The sequence below is a fragment of the Taudactylus pleione genome, unplaced genomic scaffold, assembly GCF_031769625.1.
Source record: "Taudactylus pleione unplaced genomic scaffold, aTauple2 ptg002133l, whole genome shotgun sequence".
NCBI classification, from domain to species: Eukaryota; Metazoa; Chordata; class Amphibia; order Anura; family Myobatrachidae; genus Taudactylus; species Taudactylus pleione.
The window spans coordinates 149,209-163,886 of record NW_028286527.1 but is presented as its reverse complement, the minus strand read 5'-3'; the positions used below and the strand labels follow the sequence as shown (position 1 = coordinate 163,886).

Sequence of the window (14,678 nt, the reverse complement as noted above, 5' to 3'; positions counted from 1 at the left end):
AGTGCTGCAGGAGGTAAGTAATTAAGGACTAATTAAGCTAATCGGATACTTCCAATTGCTTAATTAGTCCTCGGGGGGAGGGGTGCCGCGGGGGTGTCAGAGCAAGTGTAGGTGATTTAACCTAAAATCAAAAATTTAGGAAAAATCACGCTTGCTCAGGAGGTGCGTGTAGAAAACCTCCCAGTGCGTGTTTAATAAAAAACCACGCACCTAATAGAATAGCAAAAAACCTGCACCTGCAGGATAAACCTCGCAGGTGCTGGTTTTTTGCTATTCTCACAGCCTATTGAATATGCCACTAAGTGTTTACACTGTGAACATTTTAAAGCAACTGTTTGTGAAAATTTTTGCAGCAGAAAAAGGGTTAAAGAAAAAAAGTTTCTCTGGCTCTTTAAAACAAGGTGTTTCAGCGAGTTACCAGAGTAATTGTCCCTGTGTGTATTGTGAGCAAAAAAATAATTTGCGAGTTGGTAAACCCCGTTAAAACAAGAGATATGGTAAGAACTTACCTTTGTTATCTCTATTTATACGAAGTCCATAGGGTCCACAGGGTTGACCTTGGGGTATAGTTTGATCTGGATCCACGGGCACAATGCAGTTAAAGCTCCCAGGATGCACTTGGGTCCATCCTCCTCTATACCCTGCCCCCGAGCCACAGGCAGTTGGTAAGCAGCCTAGGCCGGAGGAGGAGACTAAACAGAGAGAAGGAAGACTGGAAAACACAAGAAAACCATACTCGCAGAAACGGGAGACGGAAAAACCGGTGACCAGTTACACAGCCCATATGAAGCCAGATGCGTCATGGCGGGCGCCCTGTGGACCCTATGGACTTCGTAGAAACAGATATAACAAAGGTAAGTTCTTAACATATCTCTTGTTTTCTACTTCAGGGTCCATAAGGGGTCCACAGGGTTGACCTTGGGGATGTACCAAAGCAGTTCAACTAAGGGCGGGGGCACTCCTGTGCAGAAAGTAGAATCCTGCGCCCGAAGGATGCATCCTGAGAGGCAAAGGTGTCAAACGCATAAAACCTTAAAAATGTCTGAATGGAACACCAAGTGGCTGCCTTACATAGCTGAACAGCAGAGGTACCAGGTCTAGCAGCCCAAGAAGGACCCACAGACCGAGTGGAATGAGTCTTAGCAGAGGCTGGTACAGGCAAACGTTCCTGTATATAAGCCTCATGAGTAACAGAACAAAGCCAATGGGCTAAAGTTTGTTTGGTTTTCACAGGAGGAGTTGGCCTGCCAACAAAGAGTCGGACTTCCGAACAGAAGCAGTCCGGTCCACATAAATTCTGAGAGCACGGACTACATCCAATGAAGCCTCACCAGCTGAAAGATCAGGAGACTGAAAAGCTGGCACCACAAGTTCCTGATTGATGTGGAACTTTGAAACCACTTTAGGCAAAAACTCAGCACAAGTGCGGAGCACCGCTCTGTCCTGGTGAAAAATTAAGAAGGGGGGACTACAGGAGAGCACCCCCAACTGACACCCTCCTGGCAGAAGCAATCGCCAGGAGAAAAACAGTCTTAAGTGTTAACCATTTGAGATCAACCGACCCAAGGGGTTCAAAACGAGGACCCTGCAGGACCCGAAGAACTACCGCCAAATCCCACGGAGTCACTGGAGGCACAAAGGGAGGCGGGATTCAAAGAACCCCCTGGAAAAAGGTGTGTACATCAGGCAGAGTAGCGATTCTACGTTGAAACTACACCGACAAGGCCGACACGTGAACCTTCAGGGAAGCAAGACGTAAGCCCAGATCCAGACTTGACTGAAGAAAAGCCAGAACCCTAGAAACCCTGAACACCTGAAGATCAAAGTTTCTGGACTCACACCACTGAAAGTAAGTGTGCCACACTCTGTGGTAAATCCGTGCTGAAGATGGTTTACGCGCTCTCAGAATGGTACTGATGACAGAGCTTGAAAAGCCCGGGACCTTAAGACGGCTGTCTCAAGAGCCACGCTGTCAAAGACAGCTGACCCAGATCCAGGTAAAGGCAAGGCCCCTGAGACAGCAGCTCCCGACGCTGAGGCAGAGGGTACGGAACGTCGATGGACAAGCTCCTGAGATCGGAGTACCAAGGACATCTGGGCCACGCTGGAGCTACCAGCAGAAACGTGCCTCCATCCTGTTTGATTTTTATTAGTACCCGAGGCAGCAGGGAGATCGGAGGAAATAGGTACGCCAGGTGAAATGTCCATTTCACTGATAGCGCATCCACCAGACTTGCGCCTGCGTCTCTTGTCCTTGAGCCGTACACGGGCAACTTGTAGTTGTGACGGGAGGCCATCAGGTCCAACTCCGTCAGTCCCCATTTGTCCACGAGAAGTTGCAACACCTCCGGGTGAAGCGACCATTCCCCGGGATGCATGTCGTGCCGGCTGAGGAAGTCCGCCTCCCAATTGAGGACTCCCGGGATGAAGACTGCCGAGATTGCAGGAAGGTAGCACTCCACCCAAGCTAGGATGCGAGGCACCTCTGATATCACTGCTCGACTGCGAGTTCCTCCCTGGTGATTGATGTACGCCACCATGGTGGCATTGTCGGATTGCACCTGAACTGCCCTTCTGTGAAGAGCGGTGCCTGACGACAGCAGAGCCCTGTACACGGCCCGCAGCTCCAGAACATTTATGGGAAGAACTGCTTCCTCCACAGACCAACGGCCCTGAAAAGACAATGAGCCGGTCACTGCCCCCCAACTCCGGAGACTGGCATCTGTTGTGAGCAGAATCCAGTCCGGGATCCAAAAGGGGCGACCCTCAATGAGATGAGCTGTCTGAAGCCACCAAGCTAGAGACAGGCGCACTTCTGGAGACAACACCAGTCTCTGGGATCGGATCCGGTGAGGTAACCCATTCCATTCGGATAGAATCTGCCCCTGCAGGGGTCTGGAATGGAACTGGGCAAACTCCACCGTGTCAAATGCCAACACCAAGGACCCTAGGACTCTCATTGCTGAGTGAACCGACACCCTGCTACTGCCCAGGCAACTGTGTATCCTCAGCTGTAGCGAGGAGACCTTTTCCCTTGCTGACGAGAATCCAGAAGGGCTCCCAAATGGACCATCCGTTGTGATGAAATCAGAGAGGACTTCTTCCAATTTATTAACCACCCGTGTGCTTGCAGACAAGCAATGGTCAGGTGGAGATGTCGAAGCAGTACCTCCGAGGAGCTCGCCAGCAGAAGAAGATCTTCCAGATATGGCAACAGCCGAAGGTGGGCGGCCATAATTGCCATCACCTTGGTGAACACCATCGGAGCCGTGGAAAGGCCAAAAGGCAATGCCCGAAACTGGTAATGATGTTGCAGAATAGCAAACCTCAGATACCGCTGGTGTGCAGGTGCTATGTGCACGTGGAGGTAGGCGTCCTGGATATCCAGGGAAACCATGTAATCCCCAGGTTCCATCGCCAGAATGATGGAACACAAGGTTTCCATCCTGGATTTGGGAACTCTGAGGTATTTGTTCAGAGACTTCAAATTGAGGATACGGTGATGAGAACCATTGGGCTTCTGCTCCAGAAACAGAGTAGAATAGTACCCCGTCCCATGATGAGACTGTGGAACGGGAACAATGACCCCTGCTTGCAGCAAGGACTGTATAGCTACCTGAATCTGTGAGGCTTTGGTCTTGTCCTGAGAAGGACTTGTGCAGAAAAACTGGTGGGGTGGTCTGTGCCGAAAAAAGACAGGGCGTACCCCTGGGAGACTACTTCTCGAACCCAGGCATACGTGGTGGTATTGTGCAAGCACTGTGCGAATTGAAGAAGTCAGCCCTCCACTCTGAGGTCCCCCAGAGGGAGGCCCGTCCCATCAGGCAGCAGATTTATCCTCCTGCTTGGAAGAAGGGCGCCTAGCACTCCATGCTTGCTTCTTGGGCTTTGAGATGGCCTTGATCGCCGAATGCCTCAGGAAGGACTGACCCTTGGCCTTACCCTGAACCCAAAAGGACCGAAAAGCAGAGCTTCTCACCTTAACCGGCGCTGAAACCGAAGGGAGGAAAGCCGACTTGGATTTAGCCAGGGTATCTACTATTTTGTCCAAGTCTGGACCAAATAGCAACTCACCATTAAACGGCAAAGCCTCCAGGCCCTTTTTGGAGTCTGCATCAGCCCTCCAGGACCTCAGCCACAAGGACTGACGAGCAAATACAGCTGCAGCCAAAACCCTAGAGGTCAGCAGACTGGCATCCAACAACGCTTCCCCAATATAGGAAGCCGCATCCCTCATCTGTCCTATTAACGCTCTCTGGATGTCCGGAGCATCCTCAGGAAAGGAATCCTCCAAAGCATTGGCCCAGCTCTCAATGGCTTTAGCCACCCAGGAGATGGCCATGGACGGGCGAGCCACCGCCCCTGAGAGAGAGTAAATGGATTTCAAACAAGTCTCCACCTTCCTGTCCGTGGGATCCTTCAAAGAGGAGATGGATGGCAATGGCAGTGTAGCGCTGTTAATCAAGCGGGTGACATGGGAATCCACCGCCGGTGGGGTTTCCCATTTCCTGCAGTGAGTTTCAGGAAAAGGATAATTAGACGCCAACCTTTTCTGTGGTTGGTATCTCTTACTGGGCAACTGCCAGGACACTGCCATACGATCCGTCAATTGGTCAGACAGGGGAAAAATATTCGACGTTACCTTAGCTTTTTTAAAATTAGGATACTTCGACCTAGGAGCCGGTGCATCATCCTCTATATGGAGGATAGCCCGCATCGCCCTAACCAATGCCGTCACATTAATGGAGGACTTAGGACCTCATTCAGAGTCGGTCGTTGCGGCCGCACGGTCGTACGCCACCGATGTTCGCTAAACTGCGCATGCGTAAAGTTCACAATGTGCGTGCGCAAACTAGCTGTTACGATCAGAAATTAATCTCTCCTTGAACACAGCCAGGTCGTTAGTTTGAGTGACAGGATTAGGCGTTTGTGGGTGGTAACAGGGGAAGGTGCTTGTGAACGGGGGAGATCCTAAAGGACAGTCTGATGCTGCCGCTCTTACAGTGTAAAAACAGAAAAAAATAAAACATTTTTCTTCCATTGAAGAAAGCTTAGGGGCTGCTCCTGCAGCCCCACTGCGACAGGGTGACCCGACTCCGGCCGGGCATCAACTAAAACTGAGGTGCCTGTGGCTCGGGGTATAGAGGAGGATGGACCCAAGTGCATCCTGGGAGCAGTGAAAGCTTTAACTGCATGGTGCCCGTGTATCCAGATCCAGCTATACCCCAAGGTCAACCCTGTGGACCCCATATCTACCCTGACGTAGACAGGGGAAAATTTTTGTGTGTGTGTGTGCTGTACCTACTCAGGAGGTAATACGCAGCAGCCACTGACAGATAAAATTATATGAATGGCTTGTCAGTGTATGTTAGGGAGACCCAATTATGCTACTCCATTGGCTCAGACAGAAATCCTTCCGGTCTTAACTAACTTGTCTACTGTGCAATAGACTCAGCAGGCCCAATTGCTAGTCATTGCTGAGGCCCAGGTGGAGAGCACAAATTGTTGTTGGCAGAGCTCAGTCAGCTCCAGCTGGGTAAACACGGGCCTGCTGTGATACAGAAGATGACACCCTCAGATGATGTTGAGGCCTTTCTGTTGTCCTTTTAGGGGATGGCAAATCGGCAGATGGGCATAGCACAGTGGGCCTAAGTGTATATGCCGGGATCCCAGGCAGTAATACTTGACTAGCGACATGATGACCTGTGGAAATACTGCTTTGGAATATTAAGTCAAGTACAATAGCAAAAAGAGCTACTACTATTGTACACTCATCTAGGAATCCCAAAAGTAATCCTGACTGATCAGGGCACTCCCTTCATGTCAGGCTTAATGAAGGAGTTGTGTAAGTTGCTGGTGGTACAGAGGCTACAGACCTCGGTCTATCACCCACAGACACATAAATTGGTTGAGCTGTTGAATAGGACCCATAAATAAATAATTAGGTGAGCCATGGCCCAAGAAAAAAAAGACTAGGATACTCTGTTGCCTTACCTCATGTTTGCAGTATAGGAAGTGCCCCAGGTGTCAGCAGGGTTCTGTCCCTTTGAACTTCTATTTGGGAGGCACCCTGAGGAAATTTGGATATTCTTAAAGAGTGGGAACAGCAGGAAAATAAATGTGGTAGTTTGTGGCCCAATTGTATGATTACAACAGATAGGTCCATATGTAAGCAACACCTAAAGGAAGCAAAGGGGCGGCAAAAGAGGGGTTACGATACCCAAGCCACCACACACATCTCTAATCCAGGTGACAAGGTGCTTGTCCTGGTGCCCACCCAAGAGAGCAAGTTGTATACACATTGGCAAGGCCTTTATGAAGTAACAGAGGCTGTAGAACCTGTGAACTATCGAGTACGGCAGCTGGGTAGATGGCAAATAGAGCAAATATATCACATCAACCTGTTACAGCCATGGGGGGAGGAATCTCTAATACTAACATTGGAATATGTTAAACCATGAAAAACCAAAGACTAAACTAACAATGGATAACAGTCATCAGCAAGTGGTGCTCAACGTAACATATACCCAAATGAAAATGGATGTCACTTCCCTTGTGATGGTCAGTGGGAGAATCCTTTCTTTTAGCGTATGACTCAAGGTTGTATAAACATGAAAAAGAAAAAACACAATACTTTCTGGTGTAACACAGTCACATAAATGTCTCTACAAATATCACTTAAGATCTGGTGTGTGGCTCTTAGTTCAGTTGTTGAGCATAGGCAGCTTTTTTGTCCACACTGGGATCATACCATTGTTCTTGCTTCAAAACTGAGGAATGCCTAATTCCCATAGAGTCTTCCCTGGCACCAACTCAAAGACAACAAGCGTTGGAAATGGTAGCTCTGAATAAGGATATTTTTCAGCTATTCCAGGACATACTAAGATAACTGAGCATGATACAGTTACTCCATCAGGAGTTATAGTTAAGCAATGGCTATATAGAATACCTGAGGCAAGAAGGGCTGCAGTGAAGTGAGAGGTGGAGGACAGGTAGTAACTCAGGGTAGTGGGAAAATCCACCAGCGAGGGGAATAATCCCATAGTCCTGGTACTAAAACTCTTGGAAACAATTCACTTTTGCAATAAGTTTAGGAAATTGAATAATGTGTCCAGGTTCAAAGCCTATCCAATGCCAAGTGTGCATGAGCTGGTGGAGAATCTGGCCAGTAGTCCATATTTGACTACCCCAGATGTTACAATAGGATACATGCAAATACCACTCACTGCCTCAGCCAAACCCAAAACAGGATTTTAATACACTGAAAGGGCAGTTCCAGTAAAAGATGTTGCCATTTGGCCTGCATGGGGCACTAGCCACATTCCAGCAGGAAATAGATAGACTGCTAAAGCGTCACAGAGAATATGCCACTGCTTATCTCAAAGAAAGTCATCCATAGTCAAGACTGGGAATCCCATTTTCCCAAGGTGGAGACTGTTCTAAATTCTTTGAGACACCACAGTCTTGTGCCAAATATGCAATAGCCATGTCAGAGGCCAAGTACCTAGGCTATGAGGTCACCCGGGGAAATGTAAAACCCGAGGTGAATAACGTAGAAGCAGTGAGGGAATGGCCCAAACCAGAAAGGAAGTCTCAGCTACAGACTTTCTGGCTTTAGTTAGTTACTGCTGTTGATTTATTCAAAACTTTGCTACTAGGGCCGGTCTATTGACAGACTCCCTGAAAAAGAACAAACTGGAAAGGTTACATTGGTCAGAATACTCGGAGGCCACATGGAGGGATTTGAAAGAAGCCTTATGTACAGCGCCAGAGCTGCAGGCAACTAATTTCAGGGAAAGTGTTGTCACAGAGAGTGAAGGATGAGGAAAGACTACTCCTGAGGAAAAGAACCAAACTACTCCCAAGAGATAAAATGTATGCTACAGTGGGGCAGGAATGCCTGGCCATTAAGTGGACAGCGGAGTCCCTCAAGTACTAACTGTTTGGTAGGGTGTTCACAATGGTCACTGACCATGCCCTGCTAGTGTGTCACAATCGTGGGATTTTGAGGCTGGGCTCCCGGGTTGGGCCCTGGACCTGGATTACTCAACTCAGGTGCTCTCTGGAGGAGACTTGGTTTTATGAAGTTTCTCCGCATGAGCAGATACAGAAGACTGGTGGAGAGTTTGGTTCAACTTGGAGACTGCTTGATGCAATTGGGCAGCCACTAGGTGAAGGGTGGCAGTACGGACTGCTTGGAGCGGCTGAGAAGCCGTGAGGTGAGAGGTGGCAGTATGGACTGCCTGGAGTGGCTGAGAAGCCGTGAGGTGGTAGTGTGGAAGCTACTTGGTGCAGCTAGGGAGCCGTATGGAGATGGTGGTAGCGTGGACGCTACTTGGAGCGGCTGGGTAGCCGTAAGGTGACGGTGGTAGCTGGGATGCTGCTTGGAGTAGCTGGGTAGCCGTAAGGTGACAGTGGTAGCTGGGACGCTACTTGGAGCAGCTGGGTAGCCGTAAGGTGACGGTGGTAGCTGAGACGCTACTTGGAGCGGCTGGGTAGCCGTAAGGTGACGGTGGTAGCTGGGACACTACTTGGAGCGGCTGGGTAGCTGTAAGGTGACGGTGGTAGCTGGGATGCTACTTGGAGCGGCTGGGTAGTCGTAAGGTGATGGTGGTAGCTGGGGCACTACTTGGAGTGGCTGGGTAGCCGTAAGGTGAATGCTAAGCCAGATAGCAATAAACACCTATGGAACACAGTGGGAAGGCTCACTTAGTAAACTAAGAAACTAGTTGCACTGGCAATATGCTAGTGGGACAGGAGGTCCCTTTATACCAGCTGCTGGAAGCTGACTGGCCAGATCCAGAGGGGGAGCTGCTCCATTGGTGGAGACAGCATCACGTCTAGAGCCAAGATGGCTGCGCCCATGTCCACTGGAAGTGCGGTTGCAGCACTCGTGGATGACAGCCCAGCAGAGGGAAACGGAGTCCAGGTGCCGGCGGAAAACGGAGAGAGCAGCGGCCAGCCGGGAGCAAGTGCAGGGGCAGCAGCAGAGGATCGGTGGTGAGTCAGAGCGCCGCGGGACAGCGCCTGGACAGGTAAGCAGCGGGGTCTGTTGCGGAGGTCTCGGCGGTTTGTGACACAGTGGATGGAATGTAGAGCTGGGGTTTTCCATATAAATGCCAATACCCTCTCATGGAAGTTTGCGCTGCTCAGAGCAGCTGATTCGGCAAAGTTGGCAATGCGAAGAGAGGGCTGAGAGATGGGAAAAGGGAAATCTATTCCAGATAAAGTCAGCTTCACCATCTAAAGTGGAAGGGTTTGTGGCAAAGAGGGTACTTTGCCATGTTCTGATGTACAGAACAGGACTTGCTCCCTAGGACAAATGGCAGACATGGTTATGGATACTGCTGTCTTCTACAAGAAAGGTTTTACACACAGCTGCACTACATGGATGTGACTGCTCTTGAGTGTATGAAGCATAAAAGGATTGTGGGGTCCAGTGGGCGGGGCTTCTGACACTGACTAGCAGCCAGACAATAGAGAGAGCTGGTGGGGCAGAGCTAGTTTCAGGAAGCCATCCGATGTATACAAGTGTGCTGTAATAGCAACTGACTGTAAAAACAAAAAAATCATCAAGGCTAATTTATGCAGTTCCTACAGCACCTGTTTAATCATATGGATGCAATCCAAGTAAAATCAAAATAACCAAGCTGCACCACCGATGCCTAATCAGGAGAGGCCCAGATCACCATTTTTGGCATCCAGGCTCTGCTAAGGCCTGTTGGGGTTTCCTTAACCAATGTGATATTCGCTTTCTGCTACAGCCTGGGAACTTCCCTACAGACAGGACCAAAATAGCCTACATTATCTTCTTGCTCTCCAGGCAAGCCATGACATTGTCATCTATGCTATGGGAAAGATCTGATCCTATCCTGTCATACTCCATCAGCTTCCTAGGCCACCTTTCAAAGGATATTCGATCATCCCTGGAGAACGAAGTCTTCAGAATCTGACATCTGGCAATTCATCGATGGCTCACAATGGGGCAATATGTGGTGCAGTGTCAGACTCTTATCTGAACTCCAATGGAACAACCAGGTGCTTGTCACTATCTTCTGGCAAGGTCTATTAGACTGTATTAAAAACATTATCTTTCCATAAACTACATACTAACCTGGATGAACTAAACTCTCTCTCTGCAACCAGGTGGATCTCTGCTTCCAAGAAAGAGCTCAGGAGAGGAGCAGACTGGAGCATCCCAAGCTTCGCCCGGCTCCATGCTTACAACCTCCACCAACCTGCATGGAAAAGCCAATGCAATTGTTGCCTCTTTTTCCAATGAATGATGATGGTTTCAGGAGAAATTGTGCCTCTACTATGCCGGCCCAAATATGTGCTAGGTTCATGTCCAAGGAGTCTGGACATGTATGATCTTAACTGATGGTGGACTGGTCAGCGCAGGAGTTTCTACTTGCTCTCCTGGTTTAAGTAACAAACAGGGCGGTTTCATCTCCGTGACTATAAAATATCCTAGGGGGTCTGTATACTTACTGGCCCTGCTCAATTCCAGAGCAGCTGGTAACTTCATTTCCTTTTCCTTTGGAAAGGAGTTAGCAGTTTCAATAACATCTATTCGTACCTGGACAGAAGTCATACCTGGCAGTACCATTCTTTAACATACTAATGTGGTGAGCCTCTCCATATTTGTTCTTTATGCTGAGTGTGTTTCCTTCCTAGTCATCCCAAAAGCCCCCCAGTCATCCTTCGACTTCTATGGTTACTGTATGTCTGCATAATTCAGATGTTGATTGGTCTCTTCAAATCTTGGCCAGAGGTTCCTGTTGTGCCAGACTGTGACCTGAACAAGTCCTTCCTACAATCTCTGCTTCTGATAATCCTGCCATTCCTCCAGTCTACAAAGAGTTCCAGGATGTTTAACAAACAAGCAGCTGAAACATTATCTCCGAGACTGGGACTGTCCTATAAATGTAATGCAGAGAAAAACACCTCCCGTAGGAAGGGCTTACCCTCTTTTCATTACCGAAACACAGTCCATACCAGGATTCATTAAAGAAAACATGGTAAGGGGTTTTATCCACCCTTCCACCTCTCTAGCCATTGCTGGGATCTTCTTTGTTAAGAAAGAAGATGGTGAGCTTCAAACATTAGTGGGCTGAATGACATGATTTCTGATTTATTTCATCAAGTCAAAGGGTGAACATCCTCACTAAACTGGCTCTCTAAGGGGCTTACAACCTCATGAAGTGGATAAATGGAAAACAGATGCACTATGGTTTATGCAGTGCTCCTGCAGTTTTCAAAAACATTATTAATGAGATCTTCCAGTACATGCTATATGTAACCATTGTAGTATATTCAGATAACGTTCTAATTTTCTCCGAAACCTAGATTCCCATCATAAGAATGTAAAATAAATACTACTCAGTCAATAACGGGTAATTAATTCTGCAAATCAGAGAAATGTCTTGTCGAGGTCAACACCAACCAGATGGAATAAGAAAAAGTCCAGGCAATCCTTAATTGGCAGCAAAACACGAGTCTTATAGCCACACAATAGTTTATTGGGTTCGCATACTATTGCTGCAAGTTCTCACGAGGATACCCAAGAGTGGAAAGTGCTAACAAAAACAAGCCTTCAACTCTGCACCCATCCTCAAACAATCTGACTCCCATTCTGCTTGGAGGTAGACGCATCTTCAGTTGGAGTGGAAGCAGTTCTCCCCCAGAGCGTGGTAGATGGCATATTTCATCCCTGTGGGTTCCTCTCTAAGAAATTTCTGCCATCTAAAACTAATCTATTCCTTTGGTGACAGAGCTGCTGGCCATGAAACTGATTTTAAAAGGAGTATGGACATTTTTTAAAGGAACTTGATGTCCTTTAACCATCTACATTGGCCGAAAGAACCTTCTATACCTCATGTCAGCCCAACTCATCCTCTGGCTCGATGATCTTTGTTCTTACCACTCTTTTACATCTATGGCCTGTATTCAATTTGAAGCAAAAAGTCAGAGGCCGGACTTTTCGCCGTCATCGGAGGTTTTGCCGGTGAAAAAGTATCACATGCGTCCCCACGATTCCCCGTATTCAATTGAAAATCGGCAAAAACAGGACACGGCGAAACTGGAATGAGCGGAAGAGTCATTTTTGGGGAGATCCCCCCAAAAATGCTCTGACATGGGAGTTCACTATGGGTCCCCCCGAATAGCCCTGTAAAAGGTATTTGGGGTTTTTAAATGGTCTCAATAGGCTAATTAGCGTCTTTGGTTAAGTGGTGAAGAATAGTATTTAGCAACTTTTTGGGGGGAAAATAGTAGTTCCATCAAATTTGGGGTACATGAAAATGGGTGCAAGCATATTTTAAAGTTGCTAAAGTCAAGTATTAAATAGCGCCAAAAACGCACCTTCAGCAAACACCTGCAATCAAAAATACACCTCCCCCATACTAGAAGACCCCCCAAAGGCTATTTCGCTAGTTTTTGAATTTGTACCCCCACTTTTAATTTTTATCGCCCATTTTTTCAAAGTGCTTTTCTGGGGTGTCCTTTGTGGGGTTTTTTGCATTTTTTTTTTTTTTACACAATTTGCTTGATGAAGGTGTACAAAGGGTACAGGGTGGTTTCCGCACCTCTGCACCCCATAACCCCAATTCTAAACTTTTTCCACCAGGTATTCATAGGAGAAACTTTTTCGCCTATTACATTGCATTGCGTTTTTGCACCGGCAAAAATACGCTAAAATTGAATATGGGGATAAGTGAACACCGGCAAAAATGACATCATTGGTGAAACTTTTCTGCAAAAACTGACTTCTTGCTCCGAAGCACAGATGGTGTAATGGTTAGCGTTACTGTCTCACAACACTAAAGTTGTGGGTTCATTTCCCACCATGGCCCTGTGCGGAGTTTGTATGCTTGTATGTATGTGGGAGTGCTCCGGTTTCCTCCCACACTCCAAACATATACTGGTAGGTTAATTGGCTCCCAACAAAAATAACCCTATTGTGTGTATGTGATCGGGAATATAGATTGTAAGCTCCACTGGGGCAGGGACTGATTTGAATTGGCAAATATTATCTTTGTAAAAAATTGCGGAATGTGTGCGCGCTATATAAATAACTGGTAATATTAATAGTTGAATACGGCCCTATATCTCCATTTGCCCGGGACACCATGACTGTAATGCAGACTCTCTATCCATGGTAGGGAATGAGGAGTCATCACTAGCAGAGAAATGGCATATTCTCAATCCTGAATGAGTGACAGCTGTTACGCAAATTTTCACTCCTTACAGGAATACTTTTATTCCTCCTAGACGATGAAAATGAAAAGTCTTCAATGGGCACACTGTTCCCGAGTTACTGGACATGCAGGAGTGCTGAAGACACTAGAACTCATTCTCCAGGATCGTTAGTGGTTTATACTTTGCTAAGAGTGTAAAGTCCTTTGTGGGGCACTCTTATCATAAATCACATAGTTAAAACATAACTTTTAATTGTTCCAATAGGTTGCAGCTTTGATCCTTAATTCAAATAATAATACATCTATGGCTCATACAAAAGCTTTGATGAGCCCGTAATCATAGCTGGTTCAAATAATTAGACCAGACTGATTTTCCTGGTGCATCTAATTGTACCAAAAAAAAAAAAATCACATGTAAAGCCTAATGTGACAATTAAACACTTGTATAGTGTATCTTATGCTGGGTATACACTATACAAATATCTGTCAGATATCTGTCCAATCTGGCTGGTTGGAATGAAAACCTGGTGAAGGTAGGGGACCAGATGAGGGTGTCAGAATACCTGATGTTCAGGGAGAGTGCTCAAGAATATGCAGTCCTATCTGCGCAGACCAGGTCCTACAGCCATTTCTGACGCATTTCACCCATGTAGGGCTTGTTCAGATTAGTCATGTGTGTATCCCAAACAGTTCTCAAATACAGGCATAGTTGAGCCAATCATGTAACCAGATGCGTGATTGACATATCAACATACCATTGAGAGCTTGGTATTCCCCGGGGTTTGTGCTCACTTGTAGGTCTGAGCATGACCAATCATAGTGTGCAATTCTAACACGGAAGTACAACCACCTATCCAGCGTGTCATATGGCCAGTCATATGGTCAGTCATGTGATGTCTCTGTGAGTAGTGAAATGAAGGCAGGCGAGGGTGTGTGGATCAATCATATGATCCATTCGTCTCCCTGCCGGAAGCCTGTAATATTGAAACCTCTCTCTATAGTCATTAATTCGACCCCGGATATTCAGGTAAGGGTATGTGGATTGGTCATATGATCCACCCATCTCCCTGCCGGATGTGTGTCATACTGATACATCTCTATATTAAAATATTAGCTCCGGAGTCTATATCCAACTGCAAATGGAAATTAATCGCATCGTATCAGGAAGTGTTTCATCCTGAGACTCCACTATGTTACTTATAGTGATCTTGGTTTATGTGACAGTATATGAGATTGGCAGCATCTATCAGGGGGATTTTATATACAGCGAATCACCAAAAAATTAAATAAGAAAATTAACAGAAAGTGGAAAAATAATAAAACATAGATACAAAAAAAACTATAATTGCTACAAATGTGAAGATAATGAGAGTATTGAAAATAAAATGAAAAAATAGTGTCTATAAATATATATATATGAAAAATATATAAATCCATAGGTATAACAAAATAATTTAATAAATAATTTTTCACATATTT

The 14,678-nt window shown here is 46.7% G+C and overlaps 1 protein-coding gene across 1 annotated transcript in view; it reads left to right on the top strand.

Moving 5' to 3' along the window:
- The window catches only part of LOC148435660 (uncharacterized), a 149,681-nt gene that overhangs the window by 41,939 nt on the left and 93,064 nt on the right, over positions 1-14,678 (top strand). The window contains exons 9-11 of the mRNA XM_088465680.1: positions 7,400-7,561; positions 10,147-10,365; positions 10,742-10,952. Coding sequence (XP_088321806.1) covers positions 7,400-7,561; positions 10,147-10,365; positions 10,742-10,952 — 592 coding nt within the window. The remainder of the gene's footprint in view (positions 1-7,399; positions 7,562-10,146; positions 10,366-10,741; positions 10,953-14,678) is intronic.